Source organism: Harpia harpyja, chromosome 8 (genome assembly GCF_026419915.1).
Source record: "Harpia harpyja isolate bHarHar1 chromosome 8, bHarHar1 primary haplotype, whole genome shotgun sequence".
Classification (NCBI taxonomy): domain Eukaryota; kingdom Metazoa; phylum Chordata; class Aves; order Accipitriformes; family Accipitridae; genus Harpia; species Harpia harpyja.
Window position 1 is genome coordinate 40,703,149 of NC_068947.1, and position 22,958 is coordinate 40,726,106.

A 22,958-nucleotide genomic window follows, 5' to 3' on the forward strand; every position below is an offset into this window, starting at 1 on the left:
CGCCAGAGAAGCCGCCCCCAATATAGAGGGCCAACGCCGTGGTTTTATGACGTTGACTGGTTAGTAAGTGTATTAGCTGGAGCAATTTACGCACCGCACCTGACAAGAGTCAACACCACAGCAGAAGATTTAAGGAGCAAGATAGGGCAGCCTCAACCTCTTCCACCTGCACTTTCACCAGTTCCCTTTCCCTGACAGTCTCACGCTCTGCCTTACGCTGCATTTAGCTGTCGGGTAAAGTGTTGTCTCCAAAACAATTTCTGGATTTGCTGTGATACGCAGAATGGATCCTCTAAGATATATTGTTTCTCCTTTGAGTTATTACATATCTTTGAAGGATAATGCTTGGTGAGCAAGTTCTCTTAACTGCTTCTTACAAATACATACAAACGTAGTATTTCCCTACTCTTCACAGAGGACATAAAGATGACCAGGTATACAACACTGAGGTCTACTCCACCATATGCTAGTGAAAAAAACCCCAAAGAGAGCTCTGAAAGGTAATTTTTCACTGTCAGGTTACCAAAGGCTGGATACTAAACATCAAGGGTATATATCTCAGAAGTGCTCTGTTTTGTCTGTATTTTTTAAATGAACAGATATTTTTCATTTGGCCTATTAAAGTTTGCACATTATTCACAGAATGCTTTCGTTAATACACAGTAAAACTGCTAATTGAACTATAAAGTATACATAAACTTAATGTAACTGTAAATACATATACGTTAACTATGTATTTTCACCTCATACAACCAGAATCAATCTCCTTCCATAAATCTGCATTTTCCTTCTCAAGAAAGCAAAGGCAGACATTTTGCTTTTAGAGCTTTCGTATTGAACAATCTTAAAAATAGTGCAATTTCTATAACAGGTTTTCACAAAGCACTCCTGACCTAGGACTCCTCACACTCAAGGAGGAACATGAGGGTAGGTTTGGCCTGCATTCAACTGTCCTGCAGCCCTGCTTCCCCTTCCCGTTAAGACCGCCTAGTACACTTGCCTCTGATGTAGGAGAGAGCGGGCCACGCTATTCAAAGCCATACATATGGGATCATAAACATTTTGTCTTGTAATTAAATTTATATCTTCAACTGAAAGATGGATTGTTATGTGGGGCCACTAGTCTGTATCCCTGCAAGTTTATCTCCTTGAAATGACTACTTTATGTTACTTCACTCTCTTTCTCACGTTCCCAGCATCGCAGCTTGGGACCACCCAGCAAATCAAGAGTGTGTGAACTCCTTCAATACGGTTGACAACCATGGCTGTTTCACAGTGTGGCTTTCCAGGATGGGAAAGCTTTGCAGTACAGGGGTAGCCATTTCACTGAGGTTGACATCTTTGTGTCTTTGGGGCAGTACTTCACCGTGGTCAGTGAAACTGTAAACACTGAAGCTGTAGTCTAGAGCCAAAACTATAAGGCCGACAGTTGACATGGCTCTCTTGGTGTCCTTGCCAGGCCCCATCCTGCATTTCCCATCTTTCAAATGACATAAAGAAGATGGAGTGTGTATGACACAGCAGAGTCTCAAAGGGAACAGGTAGGGTGTGCTCTGGTATGGGAAAAGGAGTCTAATCACCTCTACCATGAGAGCAGGTCTTAGCAGTCCTCTGCCATCAGATCAGCTAGAAAAGAAGGGGGCTAAAGCTGGAGGGGGGAGACTCTCAAACCTGCTCCCTTCACAGCCTCCCCAAAGTCTCTGACCCTTTGCCCTCACTTTTTAATAGTACTGGAGCATGTGACAGCATTGGGTATTTCAGTGCTACCACAGTGCAGCGACTTTCTCACTTGTTCACAGCTGGTTTCAGCATCTCCAGGCTATGATGTGCAGCATGAATACGCCCTGGCTCTTGTGGTTAAGATGGTTTCTAGACCTCCAAACTGCAAAGGACATTTAGACTGTGGTGGATGCCAACATCCCGAAACCAGAATGATAAGGCAAGGAGGAGATGCATCCATTCAGCACTGCATGGTGAGACTTCAGCTGTGAGCATCAGATGCGATGCACAGATACTTGCCAGCAGTAACCACTAGCAGAACTTTCCTATGGTCCAAAAATCCTTCCCGTGCTTTTCTAGAAAAGCAGAGCATTAAATTGCCTGTTCCTTTCCCCAAAACCTCAACCTCTTTCCATCTCCACAAAACTCTATAATTTTATTCTGTAATCGGTACCAAACCCTGCAACGATGAACATTAATTGTGATGGCCAGAGGGAACAAATGTGCATTAATAATACAATTTTATTTTCTGCAGACTAAACCCACAAATTATATAGGGTCTTGTCACTTGAGACTGTTCAAATGCTCCATTTCAAGCATGTGTTTAAGTGGCTACAAAAACGAATGCCTAAGCAGGCAGGAAAAACATCATACGATCGACATTTTTTTAAATTCTATATCAAGGCCAGTAGGTTGTTGTATTTTTCCACGTTGCTGGAGCATTCATATATAAATCACTTTCAGCAGTGAGGATGGCCTGACTAGAACTTTACTATCCATTTTTCCCCACGGATTATATAGCCATATTTATGCCTCGTGCATTTACTGAAAGAGCTCAGCTATTCCCTCGTGCCTTGGTGCAGAGCACAAGCCAATGTCACGGGCAGCCCAGAAAATCTAGCACACCCCTAATGCTCCTATTTTCAAATTCATAGTAAAAAGATGAGCTGTGCGGATCAGGCTGGTGCTATTTAAGCACTAAGAGGCATATGGGTTTTGCTGTTAGCCAATTCCAAACACACAAATGTGTTATTTCAATTTTAACACGTGGCTCTTGGGCTGCCATATACAGAATATAAAGACAGAACAATGAACTTTAAAAGTGCTTTAAAGCGACTGAAAACAAGTTGATAACATCAAGCGCTACAGGGAGCTTAGCTGCTTCCTCCTTACCACGTTGAATACCCTAATAACATACATCCCATTATTCAACAGGGTGCATTGCTACCATTAAAGAGCTTCCAGTTAATGTTTTCAAAATCATCCATTTCAGTCCAAAATCTACTGTGCCATGTAAATTCCAAATTCTTACATGCAATTTATCAGCAGACAATAGATCAAATAAGTTACTGAAGCGGCTTCTGTGTCATCCACATATTTTAAAGGTCACTTTGCTACTGATGAGAAGAAAACCACAGGATTCACTCTCACAGAGAGAAGCTAATTGCTCAACATTCCACGTAAGTGTACTCAGACTCTTCCAAGCTGTTCATTACCGTTTTTACCCTGACCGTAATGGAATTATTTAACATTTAAAACCATCAGACACACTCAATCACAAAGCTCTGCAGACATCACTGCATTTAAAACACTGCTTCTTCAAGTGCAGTAGACCAAATAGCAGTGTTCATTTCCCATTTTACATCATCAGAAAAACACCATGACTATCACAGCACTTTTTGCATTTCCTAAGTCCACTGCAAATAGGTAGATGTCTCTCATATAATATACCCTTTGTAATATTGACTTCCCCCCCTTCTTCTGTCCACCACTCATAGACTCGGTGTCAGTTCATATCAATATATTACCTGCTTTTCTCTCTCTCGCCTTTGCTCGTTTCTTTAAGCTAAGCCCTGGCATCTGCTAGTTGTCTGTTTGACAATAGCAAGCTATTCAATACTTCATTTACACCACACGAGGGTGTTTCAAGCTGTGTAGGATGCCAGAGTTCATTTGGAAATCCTCCCGTTTGGAAAGGAACCAAGGGGCAAAGAGATACTTTTTTTTCCCCCACTGATTAAAAATCTTACCAGGGCAACCTGGTACAGGAGACTTTGAAAGGAAAGAGGTGAAACATCATACGCTAGAAAACAGATGGAAGAGGTGGTTTAATGACATAATCCATTGTTTCCTGAAATCAAATAATCTTTGCTGGGGACTTTGCTGAGCTTTGTCTTGTCCTTAAGGAATCATTTTAAATATAATATGATTTCATATTATTTCCATTAAGATCTCCTTAGACAGGATTAAGTAATCATTATCCCCCCTGCAGAGCTTTTTAGAAGCTTTCCATTGGTTTATTGCTCAAAGTTAATTGCAGAGTCAGGAAGAATTGCCTACTAACATTAACAATAAATAAAATTTCTCCTCATATGCCGCTGATTCTGGAGTTTAAGTGTACACAGATCTTTCTAATGTTTGCCTGTTCTGATAACTGATGGCTTTAAATCCAGCAAAGACTATGTAAGGTAACTAATACCTTGTTCTGGTTAGCAGGTATAATTTCTGTACACAGCTTTTTAAAACAAACACATATTAAAATGGAGCCGGAGCACTTCACAAGACTTTCAACACAGCTGCAACGAGGAAAACATCTCCCTAAAAAAGAAAACTCTGGGGGTCGGTATTAAGATGGGGTGTTTCCCCAGGAAACCCCAGGCAGCAAAGCCTATTATCAGCAACTGTTAACTAGTGAGCCCGGCTCTGGGATCACCAGGCAGTCTGTGCTCTCCCACAGCCTGCTCCCAGTGTTGCCATGCTACCGCCTGCATTGCAATAACTGGAGCACACCGTGCAAACTATAGGGGTGCTTCTTAAATAAACAAGCCAAGCTTAATTAATTTACGGGACCAAAGGGTGTCTTGTAAGAAAAGCCGCTGCAATTCTGTTTAAAAAAGATGTGTGATTCAGAGTGACGCAAAAGGTAATTCAGGAGGATTAAGGCTTGGTGGGATGGCTGTCAGGCGTGCCAGGACCAGATGTCCTGGTTTTGGCTGGGATAGAGTTAATTGTCTTCCTAGTAGCTGGTACAGTGCTATGTTTTGGGTTCAGTATGAGAAGAATGTTGATAACACACTGATGTTTTCAGTTGTTGCTAAGTAATGTTTAGTCTAAAGTCAAGGATTGTTCAGCTTCTGATGCCCAGCCAACAAGAAGGCTGGAGGGGCACAAGAAGTTGGGGACACAGCCAGGACAGCTGACCCAAACTGGCCAAAGGGGTATTTCATACCATGTGACGTCATACCCAGCATATAAACTGGGGGGAGTTGGCCAGGGTGGGTGGATTGCTGCTTGGGAACTAACTGGGCATTGGTTGGTGAGCAATTGCATTGTGCATCACTTGTTTTGTATATTCTAATCCTTTTATTATTATTGCCATTTTATTATTATTATTATCATTATTATTTTCTTCATTTCTGTTCTATTAAACCACTTTATCTCAACCCACAAGTTTTACTTTTTTTTTTTCCCCCAATTCACTCCCCCATCCCAAGACGGGGAGGGGAGTGAGTGAGCGGCTGCATGATGCTTAGTTGCTGGCTGGGGTTAAGCCACAACACCAGGGCATCCTCTAAGCTCACAGCTGTCCCCTCCGCTGCTGTCAGAGAGGGGGAAACCAGGCAGAGGCTGAGGACGCCCGCCTGCCCCACACACCCCACGGACTCGGGGCTCGCAGCCTTTCCTCTGTCCCTGGTTAGCGGGGTCCAGCACCACCTGCATGCAACCAGCAGGAATATAAACTGCAGAGCGCTGGGAAAAGTCACTCACTCACTGAAGTCCTTGGGCCCTGCCACTGACTTCACAAGGCACATTAGCAACCGAAAACAAATTCTGAAAAAAAATTTCTTGCTTTTATCCTTCCCTGCCCCTCAACATTTGCTGTCTCCCAAGAAGCAGATGAAAACCATTTGTACATAAAACCATCTTGCTGCTTAGCTTTCCAGTGTGTTGCTTTTTACAGCGGCATAATGCACGTATTAAAAACCATATACCGCAGTCCCAGCTAATGTCACAGTATCACGTTTGTGTTATACATGACCTCAGATTCTGACTCGGGTGTGCTTTACAGGTTTCATTGTGTTGTGGATTTGCATTTAGCAACTTGACACTCAAGACTCTTTAAAAAAACCAAATCTTTTCTATGCCTGCGCAGCAAACTTTGAACACTTTAGTCTTACAGAAAAGCTTTTATCTGATGCTCCTGTAGCCATCTTCAAGCATCTGGTAACTTGATCTGGGCCAAATTATTCCAGGGTTAACAGAACCCAAGTCCAAGCTGAATGATTTAAACCTGCATACTGGGGCAGCTGAAGCCATTAGCTTGACAGGCTGTTTTTGGTTTTTTATTGTGAGTTGCTTGTTTGGTTTTTTTTTTCTCTTTAAATTAAAGCAGGGCTCAATTTTGAACCTAATCACAATTCTTGAGCAACTATATGTTACGTGCTTATCCTGGTGAGGAGCAGATGGAGTAAAACAGAAATATAAACTACCCTACACTCAAATTTAGCGGCAGAAAAATGGAAAGATGGGGGCTGGCAGGTGGGGATATTCTCCCCCTCTTTCTCCCCCCGGGTCCCACACTGCTGGCTGCCCCTTCCCCGGTTCCCCCTCTGGGGAGGGCAGGCATCCTCCTCCTCCCCGTCCCCGTCCCCGTCCCCGACCCCCGCTGTGCCACGGGCGGGCAGGACACGCCGCGGCCGCGCTGCCTCCGGCCGGGTCCCCGCGGGGCGCCCGCCCGCCGCCGGCTGCGGTGCTGCGGCGCCACCTGCTGGTCGGCGGCGGGAGCGCGGCGGCGGTGCCCGCCGGGGTTTCCCCAGCTCGGGGTCGGCGGGGGGGGATGTGTTTGAGGAAGACCCCCCCGGAGAGGCTGGACGTGCTCCTCAGCCAGGCGGGAGTCGCCTGGAGATCTTTACGCTGCTGATCCAGATTTGTGGAAGCAGCAAGCGGCACCCTTCGGGGATGGATGGGTCAGGGACCGGGACAGAGCTCCCGGAAGCTCTCCGCGCGGCCTGGCTCCCTTAGCGGGTAGCGGTGGAAATCAGGCCAAGCCTGAGCACTTCTCAAGGCGCCCTGCGAAGCCTCACTCCGTGTCAGAGGGAAGATCTCTGACCTGAAGCAACCGTGGGGATTAAAATATCCCAGAGGGTAAAATAACCCCTCTCCGACAGGTATGCTACAGTCATCCTTGGCTAATGACAAGGAAGAAAGTCCTGGCTCTGCACATCCCTTGCAATATGGCTATCCAGCTTTTTTTTTTTTTCCTTCTGATTTCTTTTTTTAAGAACAAAAAGCTGCCTTGTTTTGCAGTGACTGATAGCATGACAAATGTTAAACAACTACTTTGCTTCTACAGACAAGCAATGCTCAAATTAATATTGAGCCTTCCCCAACAAAAAGTCTATATAGTTTTGTAAGAAGGAAAATGTTTTCTGTTCAGCTCAGATATTCTCTTAGTGATGGATTTAGAACTGCTTGTGCTATAAGGTAAATAATACAACAAAATACTTTTTAAAAACGTCTGTCAGATCATTCTTTCCAGTAAGTCAAGTCATTCATTCATCTAAAGTCCAGGGAAATGCAGGGCTCTCAACCTTGATGCTCATCGACCAGTGTTTAGCAGTAAATAAAGCAAATCCCATTCTTAAATCAGAATACCAATTTTAAGCTTGACCTGATTGAATTTTAGTTGATTTGCATTAATTACAGAAAAGCCATTGTGGTAACAATACATTTTCAAACAAGCTTGGAGGGACAGTTTCTTGGCTGGCTGAAGGTAACGTAAGACCACACTGCTGCCAAAAGCAGTGCTGCTGCCGCTGCAGCTCTTGTGCCTTGCATTAGTGATCACACAGCTGCTGACCTGGCTGAGAACCGTGCAGCGGGCTGAGCTGATTCCCACCCTTGGCACGCTCATTTAATCAGTAGTGTCAATGCAAGGAAATATGCAGTCTGGGCAGGATGGTGGTAAGACTGGACTGTCCCATCCATGGGCTTAAGCCACCTGGGAAACTACCCCAGAGGTTTTGAAAAATGTGAAGATAGCAAATGCCAGAAGCTCATTAAGACCAAAGGAGAATAAAATGATTATATTCCTTTTTTTCGTCATGTGTACCATCAGTATAATTTCAGAAAAGCAGACTTGAGAGTAATCATTGTTTCAAAGGCACAGCACTTCCAAAAGGACTGGCATTTTCCACTGTCTTTAGGGTCCTTATTCACTTCAGTCCTTAAGTCTCTGGTCCACAGGTGGGTTGTATATGAGCCCAAAGTTGACTTTTTCTTGTGACTTCACCAATGGCGACCAAGTCTTCTTCGTGAACACTCCCGGCAGGTCTGCACTGTGCCCTTTCATCTCACCAACCCCTCCCCACAGTCCTGTGCTGCAGCCCTGTGATGACAGATATGGACTATTTTCTTTCCGTGTAAGGTGCTGACTACTTTTTGTTTGGTTTCACAGGGACAGGAAATTATATATTGGGTCATAGTAGTCAATATTTTATAGTAAAAATAATAATTGTAAGAATGGCTCATGTAGGTATCAAAAAGCTTGTGTTAAGCCAATGTTTCCAGTGTAATCGCGGTGTCCATATGGCAGAGCTGTCGTCTCCATACACTTAGTAAAACAAAAAGCTTCAACGCTCTTCAGGCAGGCTGGCGGAGTGATGTGTTAATCTGTTCCCATTAACAAGACAGCAAATTCCCAGTTGATCACCCAATTCAAATTAAGCACATGTAATCTCATGGTGACACTCACAGTGGTGTTAACGTAATGCATACATAGAGATAGACGGGATGAAGTAAGCGTCCTCAGGAGTGCTCAGCTTCCAACATTAATGTCATTTAGGCACTCTGAATTTTAATATGGGTCATTAACACCAAACTCCTGTAATCGCTGTTTTAAAGACAGAGCCTTTTAACTGTGCCAGTCTTCTGAGCACTACACCAGGGGCGTAGGGGACGTTACAGGTTTTCCAGTTCATGGCAGGATGGGGGAGTCCCATCAGACTCCACCATGGAGGTGTACTTTATCGGAGGTGGCGGTGGCTTGAAAGATGGAGGTCTGTTCATACTGAAATAGAAGAGAAAAAATGTGCTATCACACAAAAGCCGTATAAAAAACTGTTATAAAACGTTCGCAGGAGGAGGTAGATAGAGGCTAAGTCATTATAAGAGCACCTGACATTTGCTCTTACATGCTGCAACTTCCCTGTTTCTGTTCTATAGCTCCAGTGCACCTCCTGGTATTCATTTGGCTTTCTGGGCTCCCACCTCACAATTTTACTTTATTAGCACTTTAAAAGAACAGATCTTGGTCCTGGTGAACCATTCAAAACCCATGCAGTGATCTTTTGCTCACACTGCTCTGTGAAGGTATATTTAAAGACTCATAACTTTTTTTGGTGTCTATTTATAGGCCAAGATAAAGAAAGGTCCCATCCCAAATCAGTGAAAAAAATCAATCCCATTTTTACCTTCGCTATACAGGATTTGCAGTCATGTCTCAAAAGGGTTTTCTAGAACAGTGAATGATTCATTATCACCATGATTTTTCAAACATTTTAGCAATGTTAGTAAGATTAAAAATAATTGGCTCTTAGATACTGCTTTCATCAGTAGATCTCCGAGTGTTTTAGTAGGGAATTAAACTTTGGTAATAATTACAAACTCAGTGCTTCTTTGACTGGGATTAAGTTTCAGGTAGCCTACTTTCACATATATTATTCACAACTCAAATAGAGTTGCCCTAGAAGTACAATTTCATTAAAACGTGTCCTCAAGTAACCATGCAAAATGAGAGAGCAAAAGCAACTGGCAGGGAGGCTAATACAAGTGGGGGGCTCTGGGGAAAAAAATTGACTTGTATTCTTCCCTCACACCCCGAAGCCGCACCACAGCTCTTTTTTTAAAGTTTATTTTATAGATAACCCACAGAACAGATGAAAGGACTGAGAACACTCCACATTTCAGACTGCTGTATGAAAAAAAAAAAGGCATTAGCGATCCATGTACTTAAAGGCCTTGTGCACTACGGGTAGTCTCAAATGAAAATGCGTAAATCCAAACAGCTGAGTTCGAGTTTGTGCTGTCCTCCGTGCCACCCCTCCCGCCCCTGTGGTTCCCCTCCCTAGTACTTACATCTCTTTCTGGTACTGACACCATTTCCTGATGCCTAAAGCTATTAGAAAACTGCAGAAGAGGAGCAGGACGGCTACCACTGTTGGCCAGGGGAAGCGACTGTCTTTCGTGTTCCTCGCACCACCTGGAAGGGACATACGAGATAGAGCTCAGCCGAATGCCCTCAGAGAGGAGGGAAATCTGGGCTTGCTGTCTGTGGCTCCCTGCTCCCCCCGCCAGGCACAGTGCTGGTGACAACCCAGCCGCAAATCAACACCGGACGGCCAGGTTCCCAGGCTGAGGATCCCAAACTCCGAGCATTGCAGCTCTAATTTATGGACTTAACCCACTTTCGTTCTGACTAGGTTTGTGGGCTGATTTCAGCCACCCCTCGGTTCACATGACGAGATTCTTCAGGCACAGATTGGCAAGCGTTTCATCTGAAAACCATTGGTTTTCTCTGTTCCCCCGTGAGCTTCTCCAAGAAGAGGAAGCATGTCGTGGTGCAGCCGGGCGCAGCTGCCCGCCCCAGCCCTCCTTCCCACCGGCTTATTTTTCATGCCACAGATGCCAAATCCTGCCAAAACATCTGGCCAGGGGTGCAGCCGCCTTTTGGGGTGGGCTCTCGTTGGCGGCGCAGCATCCCAGCCTCAGCCCGGCTGCTTCTCCCCACCATGGTGCAGGGATCCCCTCAGTGCCCCCTTCTGCGCAGCCACCCTTGGGGGTGCTGGCAGCTGAAAGGGGTGCCCTCGGGGTCCCGGCTGTGGGGAGGAGGGAGAGGAGGAGCACGGTCCTCCTCCAGCTGCCGTGGAGGGTTCAGCAGTGGGCTGGGTGCCAGAAATGGTTGGAGCACAAGAGTCACTGGGCGATACCGCCTCGGTGTCACCTCCCGTTGTGCTGGTGTCGCAACCCTTTGCAAGGTTGGTCCTACCGGTATGTCACCCAGCCTCGGTCTTAGCCACGGTGGCAGCCAGCACCGCGGCCGGGCGCCAAGTCCACCGTGTTGCATGAGCTGTGAGTGGCCCCTGGGGCACAGGAGTGTGACCGGCCAAATTTTGCTGCTGGAAGAAAACATGCACTGGGGTGTTGCTTGTGGATGCAGGGAGAAGGCAAGAATGCCAAAAGCCTGCGACAACCTGTGGTGTGGGGACACAGCAGCCCTGACTCCTATTTTCATCTCTTTTCCCTTTTTTTAACTCCTCTGGTCAAATGTACATGATGCTCCGGGTTTCATACCTCTCTGCTTTTCTTGCTTACTGCAACAGCACACTGAAAGAAGAGGATTTGTAGGGTAATCTCTCACCAGTACTATTGAGCAGACTGCTGGTAGTAAAGAAATCTTTCCCTCTGGTAACTGAAATTGGCTGGTCTGTGACACTGAAGGACAGGTTACCTAAAAAGATATGGGCACAGAACATTTTTAGTAACTTAATTGTTTTTTCTTTTAATGAAGGTTGTGGTTTGAAGCCACTGTTATTCACCCTGCTGACGACTGGGAATCAAATTCCAGAATCAGGGTGTCGAAATTCACTTGGCAAGACACCTACACTTTTGGCCTGCAAGCCAGTGTTAGACAAAAAATGTGCTTTTATCAAAATAAAGAATATTAGAAGACAGACAGACAGACTATTAGAAAACACCTATTAAAATGTTCCAGCAAGTCAGCATTGAGCTGCACAGCAGTCTGGGAGAATGATAAGCTTTTTACCTCTTTGATGGTAATGAAAAAGCTAAAGATATTAAGTGGCTTAGCAGCAACACAAAGAATCTGCCTCTGCCGTGACGGAGTGAAACCTCAGTCTCCTCTGTCAAGTACTGTGCCTGAACCACAGAAATCATCTTTCATCTGTTTGTAGACAGATATTTTCCCTTTCCTAATACAGCTAAGCTACCTATGTTTAAGATCAGAACTGCCTAAGGATACATTCCTGTTTTTTCTAGCCATCTCCATGTTCGCGTCTTCCGAAATAATAGCTAAAATATGCGACTAGACAATGGCACAGCGTTTACAGAGCCGCCACGGCACTTACGATGCACCAGAGTTGTATTCTCAGAGGAGCGCGTGGCATTCCTGAGGCTTTGCAGGGTTTCGGTGGTGGAATCGTTCAAATCTGTACAAAAAGAAATAATATCCTTCAATTATCTTACAAGCCTGTACGTGACTTCTCCATTAGGCTCAACTGTGGCTATTTTATACCCTTCGTTTTTCTCTGATGCAAACAACAAACGAAATAACAGAGATACCTGAAAGTCTCTAGTATAATTGCTGATTTATAAATCCAAGAAAAAAAATCCACTGTTTAAATGATATAAATGAGTAACCAGACAGAGCCAGGAAAATCTCTTTCTTAAGAGATGCTGGTTCTGACTGAAATTGAGCACTCAAGTATATATATATGTATGTATGTATGTATGCATGCATGCATTAAAAAGCCCTACCAAAATCAGTCCAATTTTAGTGCACTCTCAAAATTTACAGAGAGTTTTGGACATTAATTCAATTAGTTCTTCTTTTCTAGTTGTTTATTAGGTTTTTAATTTTATAGGGATAAGCACGGTAGATCTGGCATTTTAAAAAGTTATATATAAAAAAAAAGGTATACACTTAGAGATCCCGTAGCACTGTGCTTTACACAGCATGCTGCTGAGCACTAGTTATTATTATTTACATAATGGTTTGTGTTGGAGCCTCCAAGCATTGAACCAATAATGGTAATCCCTGTTGTACAAGCCCGGTGGCCCTGGGAGGGCACAGGGACACACATTGGTATGCCTCAGTGGGTACACTGGTGCCAGTGTCCTCTGAAATTGCCCTCAATTACAGCTGTGGGACTGAAGACCCTTCGAGGCCATGCCTTAGCTGGTGGTCAGGCAAGGCACTGCTGTAGGGAAGCCGACAAGTGGCGCAACGCATGGTACCTCCTGCAACTAGTAGTGTAATTCAGCATGCTTTTAGCAAAATTTTTTTTAGCAAAAAACCCCATCAAGCTGTGCAAGAGCAGGACTGTGAAGCATTAGAAGTTGTCACAAGGTTTCCGTCTAAATGCGTGGTTGTGGGTTATACGTGAGTAAATAAGCGCCAGAGTGCTGCCAAAAATATATTCAGAAAATGGAAAGCGGCTGCTACCTTTGTGCTTCAGCCAAAAGATGACTGCCATACAAATGCAAAAGTGCATTGACAGGTCCTGCCTGTTCTGGAAGCACAAAGACAAACCAAGATGTTAAAAAAGAAAGTCACTTCTGGCTTTCTGCTGCTACCAAGCCTAGGTTTTTTTTAAATTGATTTATTGATCTTTAATGAGGCTGCCTTTCAATGTTCTATTAGCCAGCCTTTATTGCCCCACATTATCTTATTATTTCGTTGCTGCTCTGTGCTTTTATATAGCTTCTCCAGTAATTTATTTCATCTATAAACTAACCTCAGTACTCACGACATTTGCCTAGCAACTCTCTCAATTTTAATATTATTAAATTAAATATGCCTAATAAAATCAGGATACTCAAACGTTTTTTTGTTCCTCTTTTGCCGCTGCAAATCCTTGATGGCTTGGAAGACTCAAGCCTTTATCTTCTAACTCAGTGCAACTCAACAGGAGAATTCTTCTGTGAAGTATTGAAAAGCTGGTACAGATTACACCACCTGACTTTTGGCCTCTGCTCGGACACAACTTTTCCATGTTTAGTAGTAGTTTTTGCATGGCAGTGTGATGACTATCAACTAGCAGCTGCAAATAAGCACCGCAGAGCTAATGTTTTTGGCAAAGGCGTCACAAACTGAGGACCATGTAGAGCTGAGTACCTGCTGCTGCACTTTTTGCAAGACACTCCAGATAGCTGCAGATTTGCAACCCTACGCTTGCTAAGTTGGTGCCACATTTGCACCTTGCAACACCCATAATGGGCTTCATAATTCCCCTGTTGCAGTCCTACGAAGCAAAGGAAATGCATCATCTACTCACGTGCGGTTGTCAAACTCTCACTGAATGCTGTGGCGCTGGTATCGCTTTTTGTCTCTGCAGTAGAAATCCGCGCTCCTGCTGAAAAACACACAAGCTTGTGAAAATTGCTGTAGAGGACCATATCACTTGTTTTTCATTTTTCCCTCTTTCTTCCCTGTTTCCTCACTAACGAGGTCAAACAGTTGTAACCTACTACTTGAGATGCTGGCTTCCCTCAGACAAGCACAACACAACTCTGTGTCTGGTTTGAAAGTCTGTCACAAGCTAGAAACTCGAGGAGTTTGGTGAGATGGATGAATAAACTTTGAGAAAACATATGGGGCATTTAAGCATGCATTTTTGAATTTCAGCTGAGTTTCAGCTGAAACTCAGTAGTTCCAAGTGCACTGGCTTGTTTCGACCTGAAGCCAGTCGGGTGATGAACACACACACATAAATCAGCATTTAGACAGGGTTTCAGCAGCTCCAATGAGACAAAACTGTTTTCCCAACTAGCAAAGAGAAGTTTTGAAGAAGTTAGCGTACAGGAGTCACACCTGCGATGCCTGGTGCCAAATGCCAACTTATTTAACGTTTTCCTTTAATCTTTTTTTGAAGTGCTAAGTATTCTAGCACTTAACTAGCTATTTATCTGATATTCAAACACAGGCAGATGGTAGCTAGCAAGTAGACCTCTATTTTCCCAAGAGGACTATTTCACATCTACTAAAAAGAGTCCGTCTTTCCTAACACCTGTCTCATTTTTTGAAAAGTATCATTAAGCTATCTGAACAAATCTGAGAAGGTGAAATGTAGCTGTAACCCAGGACTCAAAGCCTGAGCATCTCTGGGCTCAGAGATGGAGCTATCGTGGAAGCTAAGCAAAGACTAGGCTGCAGTTTTAACAGTCTTGGTTCTGTCTCTCCTCCTCCTTCTCCTGCCTATACCTGTGCACTCTTCCCTTGTATCCATTCCCACCTGTCTCTTGGATTTTCATTAAAAACTTGCAAAATAACAGGAACTGAACCAACCCCCTTTTTACAATGGCAGACTTGGCATCCTGACTCGGCTGCAGCCCAAAGGGTCTGCTCAAGAAGCTGGTGGTGGCACCAGTGGGGGAACCAGCAGTGAGCCAGAGAGGAGCAGCACTAACCCATGGTTGGCACGCCATGACTGCCACATGTCGAGGGCATTGGTTAAACAGCAGTTGTTTCCTGGGCTATTTACAGAAGATAAAAGGCTCAACTCCAGCTTACACTATGGCTTTGATCTCGTACCTCCTCAACGAGTGAAGGTATATAATCCAGCGAGGAGAATCCTCTCTGTTCACATTGTATATTTGTCATGAAATTGTTGAGACAGACGGGCTTTCAGTCCACTTGAACGGGCACTTTGCTGCCCCGCTGTCAGCCAGGCTCGGCAAGTGTCTCTACTTTGGGGAAGGGGAAGGCAGCGGGAGAAGCAGTGAACTTTAATTTCAGTGCCACTGCAATCTGTGTACTTGCCCTGGCATACCTTGATCTAGCCTCTTCATGCCCCAGGGCCTTACACTGAGTGATTCAGCTCCCAAACAGCACTCTGCTAGGGCAGGATGAAGCCTTGTGTTCAGCATCTTCCTCCAGTATTAACCCCCACACTGTCCATCGCATTACTCCTGCATCTCTGGGTAAATACTGCTATAGACTAATGTAGGTTACTTTAAGTGAAGGTTGCAGGATTGAATTACACAGCTTAAGGAGGATGTTCAATGCCTCACAGGTTTGTGAAATCAATAAAATCTGTTGCAATCAATCTGTTTTGTTTGGGAGAACAAGGCTGCCACAAATACCAAGGGCCAAATCCACCCTTGCTGGCTGCTGCCTCAGGGCTGGATGATTTCTGAGCCAAAGCTTTGGTGCTGCTACGGAGGGGAAGATGGCGTTCGACAACGACTTGCCACATTGCCTCTTCCTCGTGCTGTTCTGCCTCCGAAATGGGAGCGTGTGCCGTGCCTGCGTTGATTCAGGCTGCGTGGCAGCGAGCACACACCCTGCTGCGGGTGAGGGCAGCCCCACCGCCCTGCTGACTGCTGCCTAAAACCAGCCAGTCCTACAGGGATCAACAGCTGGGCTTCAAAATGGAAAGAGACTTTAAAGAAAAAAGTGTTCGCGGACAGGCTGCGCTGTAAGAAAACGCACTTTGCTGGGACTGGTGGGCATCAACCCTTTATTTTGGGATCAGAAGGTTCACAGCTTCACCAGCTCTCAATTCAGGCTGCTGCCATGCTGTTGAGTGCATGCCAGCCTCCGGTGCACGTACCTCTCCCTGGGGAAGCGAGGTTCAACCCTTCCAGGTGAGGTACCCTGCCCTCCACTGGCCTCCGTGTCACCAGCCCAGAGAAGAAATCACCAAGTTGAGTGATCTGCTGTAAATATTTTGTTTATCGGGGCTTTGTATTGGTACTCCTGTGCTCTAATGTTTGGGTTGCACTTTGTCTAGCTCTAATATCATTCTATTTTTGTATGATATTTAATTAAAGAGATACAAAGAATAAGTATTGTAAAAATACATATTCGATGTCTGTTCACTTGCTGAAATTAATGCATGCATCCTAAATGGAGCATTAAATAAGATAAAATGAAGACAGCATTTTCTTATATATTTATTTTTGATCTGTGGACTTCCTAGTGTGTAATGCACTAGGAAAAGGGCTTCAGTGGACATTAAATTGTTTGCTACAAAAAAAGCAAGATGGTTATTGTGTTTATGTATCTTTCTCCTACGTTCTTGAAGCAACAGAGAAAATGCTTTGACTGAATTGTTTACCTTGTGTCGTGGAAGCAGGAGCCAAGCTTGCTTGACTTGTGAAATCCAGAAAGGCCAAAGATGTCGACTGGTGCTCTAAAGACAAACAGATTACACGGTATTATATTTAGTTGATAGGGTCTTTTAAAAATAATATTAATAAATCATAAAAAAACCTGGATCAAAAAGCTTGCAGCAGCTGTTATGTAAATGCAGACTCTGCAGCAGCAATCCCGCTGTTGGAGTTAAGGTTAAATGCTCAAAACACATCCCACAAATTCAAGGGGCACTCAGAGACAGCTGCCGTTATTAATGCTGACCCTTTCATGCGGGTTAGCTGTGTGCGTTATTTATTTACGTTTTTATACCCAGGGTTCAGTTTAACTGCAGTGGGGTGGATTATGCACTTGATGGGGGTGCTCCCCCGCCTAGCCAGGGCCTTGCCAGAAATGGTCCTGACAACATGCGGCAGCCGTATAAGCCCAGGAGATCGCCTGCTCTTGCGGGTTTTCCTCTCAATTGCTGAAGATAGTTTTATACAGTTATCCATATGCATGCTCTGGTAAAGCGGTGTTATATATCTTATGTCATTAATGAATGGGAAGGATGCGCTACTATTGGAAAAGTGGTGGTTTTAACTTTTCTATCACATGCACCTCTCTATCATAATAGGACAAATTTATCCGTAGTTGTATAGGGGGTTTTATTCCATTTTATAAAAAGGCAGAAATATAATATGTGATATTCAGCATGCCATTTTACATGCTACCCTAACATGACAGTTTTAGCGGGATTTATGTCAGATCTCTTCTTGGGTAACTTCATAGCTCACAAATTCCCGCCCAGCAGCACACAGGTACTGTCAGTAGCAGAACACGCTGACCTTTCCCTGGCACGACTCTGGCTCTGTGTACATGACATTTAAGCAACGGTCAAGCAGAGATCCTACATATATTGACTGAGTAATAAAGAAGTCTTTTTTTCCCCCCCCTTACCTGAGGTAGTCACAACAGCTGATGGAAGTGCTGAATTTCCAAGGTCTATAACAAATCAAAGCAAACACTTTTACTGCAGGGTGAGAAAGGTGTTTATTCTGCTTTAGAAAAGTGGGTGATTCAAAGGTTCAAGAGTGAGAGAGTGCATCACACTTAATTTCCAAATAATCTTTCAATGCACAACTCAGCCAAGTAGTCCATCGAGAAACATGAAGCACCTGAGGTAACTGCGCTGTGAAATCCCTAGGGAAACAAAGGTCTGGGGGAAAAAGGTTTCAGAGCCCCTGGTACCTCAATTCAAAAAACAGAAGTGAGTTACATGATTTTATCCCATACAAACAGATGCACATTATTAGCATGCATGTTGAAATAATTTATATGACCCAGTGGTGGCACCTGCATAGCTCCATCCATGAAGCATTTCAGAAACTGCAACTCTGACAGGAAATTTCAGGAACACTTTGCACTGAAAAGTGCTCACCGAGTCCTCAAAGAGGAGGAGAGGGAGTTATTCCTTGTAATTAAAGGACTGTTAACCAGCCAGCCAAGCACAGCGGAGACACCATTCTGCCCAAGCAGCATTTACATCCCGAGTGAGAGATGTCTCACTTTTTTTTTTTTTTTTTTTTTCCCAGGAGGTCAGGCAAAGTAGCCCCTGAGTAGGTTGGGAGGAAGGATTAACTCTCCCCAAAGGGCTCCATGAAGGAGATGATCTATGAAAGCTCACACACCCCATTAAAAAACCATATCTGGGAAGGCAGCCAGACGGTACCTCTGGTCAGGCATGTTGGGAGGGCATCGGGCAGGGAGCGACCTTCTGCAGATAGGAGCTTAGTGTAAGCAGGTAACCATCAACCCTCCAGCTGCTTTCCCTTGCAAGCATTTGTCCCTCCTTTGACTGTTTTGAGCGTTGCTCTTCCGTTTGCATTTCATCTTAGCCTCGCCTGTGCTAACAGGGATTTCGTAGTATCTGGCTGACATAAAAGGACTCCTTACCAAAGGTGCAGCAGGTCTAAAGACCAGGGTAGTGGGGCACGTCGAGGTGTGCCCAGCTGCCAGTACGTTTCTGCAGAGCGTGCAAGGCGAAGCAGGGCGGTGATGCGATGCAAGCTGCAAGGACTGCTTTGAGAGATCACCTTGCAGAGGCCAGCGGAGGACGAAGTCTCTCTCTCAGGGACCCCAGTGCCTGGGATGGCTTTTTGGTGCCCAGCAGGGTATTGGCTGAACCCCCAGGGCCTGCCACGACCTGCACTCGCAGAAGCAAGCTTACAGAGAAACCGCACTTCTTCCCACACCGTTTGCCTACAGCATTTCTCTGACACACTCCGTAACCCACTGCTGAAATGCAGCTGCCTCCCGTGTGGAGCAGAGCAAGCTGCTCCAGGAGACGCATCTCCAAAGGGCTTCAGCTGAGGTGTGGAGGGAACGATTTATCTGTCTGCCATAAGCTGATAATAAGACAAACTTGCAGGGGCAGAGCACAGGTTTACCAAATTTACACAAATTAAGTAACGTCCCATCAGTTCTTTAATTAGGCAAAAGTGTTGAGGATCTTGGCTGTGGACTTAAGCAGAAGGTAGAACCATTAGTAGGGCTGTTATTTTTAATTACCAGTTCAGTGCTGAAAAAGCTATATTCAAATGCCAACTGAAATTCAGAAATAACATTGTGCCCCTCGAGGCTGGAGTTTAATTATGCTTGGGCTTAATTATGATAGATTACACCACCAAAATATCTGTTTATTGTATTTTCTCTGAAGTCATAGCTGCAGAAAGGGGTACCTTGCTACTCATCCAGAACCAAGTTTGCAAAAACATTTCTCCAACAGCTTTAGGAACTTATAGATGCACCTCTAACGTAACCCAAGTTATTCTGTTCTCTAATTTATCCTACCTTCTGAAGCCATGGTGGTAAAAGCTTTGGATGAGGTTTCATTAGACTTATTGTCTGTGAAGAAAAAAAAAAGAAAGATGAAAGCAGTTCTTAAAGGTAGTTAGGCTTTTGTTATAGAGGCTGAAAATTTAGTCTGGAGTTTGTGTCATACTGTGCATTAGTATGGCACCTTCACAGAACATAGCTGAGAATTAATTTAATTCTTTCATTTCTGTCACATCTAAATATATTAACATTCTTATACAGAGTGGATCTATCTTAGCATTAGCATAGCCTGCAGGCAAGAACGTAGACTGCTTTAATTGACGGCTCTCCAATTTGAATATATTTCTACAAAACTGCAAATTGGGTGAAATGAGTCATTTTGGAGAAAAATGATCTTTTATCTCCCTTACCTCCAAAGCTATATTTCCAGAGGAGTAAGCTCTGGCTTTTGATGCAGTCTTTCCTTGTGGAAAAACACACCAATAAGCATATCCACAGCCAGAAGTAAACACAGCTGAGCTGCAAGTAGTCACCACGGTACGTGAGGTACCTGTGGAGGCTGCTAAGGGGCTAGCAGTTCAGTTGCATTATCTGTGCAGCAAGGAGCATGCATAGTAAAAAAAAAAAAAAAAAAAAAAGGTGTAACTATGGATTTGCACCTGAAGAGGAGGCATGCACAAGAAGGTGCTAAAGGAGATCAGTCTGCCCTTCTCGCCGGCCACCCTGCATCCTCAGAAATGCCATAAACCTCTGCACGGCCACGTCTCCTGCTTTCACCAACTACTTAGGACAGTATTTCTCCATACTTCCCTAATCATGTAGCTAATTCTTACAGTACAGGTTATAGGCGAGTTTCTCCATTGTCCAAAACGGTTTAACAGTTTTAGGGGCCTTTTGCAGGTTTCACTGAAGATGTACAACATAGCCCTGACTCTGAGGGTTTGATTTTCCGGAGAGCTGCATTGCACATATGCAGACTTTCTGCCAGGAGCGCTCAGCGAGAAACACATGATTATAATAGCTCACTGGTGCCATGTGGCTAAGCTAGTGTATTTTTGGGTATGGGAAGTGCAGCAAATTACTGACTAAACATACAGCAAGAATCTTATGTTTGTGCAGGAGTTTCTTAGCTCATTGAGAGGCTTAAGCAAAGACTTGAACTAAAAACCTGTCAGAAAGTTCAAGCTATGTGATGAACTTGTACAATAAAGCTTCCATACTCTTGGCGTTTCTTCAGTATTTTAAATAACAGAGAATACGTGTGTCTGGTATTCTTAACGTTTTAACGTTTCAGATGCATCCTATCTATGAAAAACCTACCGAAGGAAACAAATATTTCTTCTGATGAAATATTCCATGTTTCATTCCCGAGGAAGGAAAACAGACATGCACACGAGAATATCTTATGTGTCTGCTGGGTCCCTTGCAACACCAGTGTTGATCTCAGCTGATAGAAACCTTCACTGTCTTGCAAGTCTTCTTGTTCAACAGCAATTTCTTGGGAAAAAAAAAACAAACCAAAAAGAAAAGCTGCAAGACCCTCTCATTACACTCCAAACTATAAATCAGAACTGTGCAAAATATTGGTACTGAAAAGCAAGCTCGTATGGCTGCAGGTTTCTTTGCTGAGACGCTATCAAAGATTTGGCAAGAACAGCACGGTTGCGCCAAGCCATCGTTCCCACCACTGGCAATTGGAGGGGGCTATGGTCACGGCTGTTGGCCAGCAGTTCCCTTTGGGGAGGCCTGAAGCTCCCCTTCACCCAGACGGATGCCTGCAGGCTCCCCGTGGCAGGAGCAGATGAGCAACCACCGCTTTTCTTGGGAACCGCTTCTACAGCTGCGCCATTGTCCCACTGACGGGTTGCATTACCTCTGGGCTGCTCCGTCAGGCTCGCTCTGTCCACGTACCACACGAGGCTTGGCTTGGGAAACACCTTCCTCACGACGCAGCTCACGTTAGGCTATGGAGCAGTAAAAGCCAGTCGTTAGCCTCTCTCATTTCTCACCCGGCTGCTGGCTTCCAAAATCCCTAGTGGACAGAGCTTATTTACTCACCATCCCACCTGGGAAGGAAACACTCGCTTCCTCTTTATTGTGTTTCTTTCCCCCCCATTTTTCTGGTTGCAGGCACCGTTGAATGAGAGCCCAGGGACACCCCCATCACCCTGGGCCAGGTTGGGGGGGACGGGGCTCCAACATCCTCCAGTCCTGTGCTGTGGCTGGAGAGATACAGGGTGAACCTCCACCCTCCCACCTGCAGCCCAGTGCCTCAGTGACAAACACCCACATGGAGAAACACTGGAATCTGTAATGAGCATGGTGTGCGGGGGCAGAATGAGACACCTCCTGAATGCCATGTAAATCCTTCCTTCGTTAGGCAGATAAAGAGAAAAATCCCATGAAGAAGACTGCCTAGCACAATGATATGTTGATTATACAAAATTAGGTATCTTTGTAGAGGGCACGATAGGTAAGAGGTTTCCAGAAGTCACAAGGAATTCCATGCTTTAGATGCAGTAGTCCTGGCTTTATGCCAGTTGCTCTACAAATCTGTGTTTGTGCTCAATTTAATTTCTTGTCGAGCAATAGATGGGAAGGACCTCAAAATCAAGGCTGGATGAAGGGTTGGGCACTAGCAGGGTGGGAGGTGTCGTCCCCATGCTGCCTGGATATTCCCAATTACATTTACTTAGCAGCTTATGGCACTAAGAGAAATTGCCGGCTCTGTTTAAACAAAGAAAAAAAAAAAAGAAAAAAGCATGTGCTACTCATGCAGCACAAAGCCCTCTTGCTCCCACTTTCGAAGAAAGTGGTTCACACATTTAGTTCAAAGCAAGCTTGATGCATTGCAGCCAGCAGAAGTCAATCATTCAGTATGAAGACTGAAACTACTCAGCTGAGACTCTTTCCTTGCTGTGGTAAATAACCTCTGAACCCGTAGTGTAATTGCTTTCCCCTCTTTTAACATTCCGTTATTTTTCAGGCACTTTTAGTTCATAATATTTTTACAAATGCTTCCTATGAAAAAAATACAAACCTGACATCCAAAGTAGATTTAAGCCCTACAAGAAAGGGTGGAAAAGAGAAGGAAAGGAGTTGGTGTTTGTTTGGAGGTGAAGAATGGACAGAGGCTCTTGGAAGATTTTCTGTTGCCTGGTCCCATGATAGCAGCACCCCTTGCTCTGCTCAACAGGACAGTGCAGACAAAAGCCTGCAATGTCCAACACCACACCTGGAAATAGGTCACCAGGAAAATTATACCAGTTTTGCAGAACCAGCTGACTCATGGCTTGTCTGAAGCAGGTGGATATGGTTAATACAAGGTTCTGCCTGCCCACAAACGCCGTTTCTAAGGAAAACTGTCTTAATTTGGGATGCTCGCAGATCAAAAGCTTCAACCTGGATGGATGCAACAGGAAGCAAAGTGCCATAGCTAGTAGCCAGAGTGGTTTGCTAGTCAGTCATATGGGCCACGAATATGTTTTATGCCAAGTATGGCCAGTGCGGTACAGCAGACCTTTAGGTT

The 22,958-nt window shown here is 44.6% G+C and overlaps 1 protein-coding gene across 1 annotated transcript in view; it reads right to left on the reverse strand.

Annotated features, from left to right (window-relative positions):
• Positions 1-7,377: 7,377 nt before the first annotated feature.
• CD96 (CD96 molecule) overlaps positions 7,378-22,958 on the reverse strand; it is a 29,463-nt gene continuing 13,882 nt past the window's right edge. Inside the window, exons 6-15 of the mRNA XM_052795126.1 lie at positions 21,303-21,393; positions 20,750-20,926; positions 19,445-19,498; positions 17,552-17,596; positions 16,578-16,652; positions 13,794-13,871; positions 11,865-11,945; positions 11,138-11,227; positions 9,856-9,979; positions 7,378-8,788 (exon numbers count right to left, since the gene is read on the reverse strand). Coding sequence (XP_052651086.1) covers positions 8,680-8,788; positions 9,856-9,979; positions 11,138-11,227; positions 11,865-11,945; positions 13,794-13,871; positions 16,578-16,652; positions 17,552-17,596; positions 19,445-19,498; positions 20,750-20,926; positions 21,303-21,393 — 924 coding nt within the window. The 3' untranslated portion in view covers positions 7,378-8,679. The remainder of the gene's footprint in view (positions 8,789-9,855; positions 9,980-11,137; positions 11,228-11,864; positions 11,946-13,793; positions 13,872-16,577; positions 16,653-17,551; positions 17,597-19,444; positions 19,499-20,749; positions 20,927-21,302; positions 21,394-22,958) is intronic.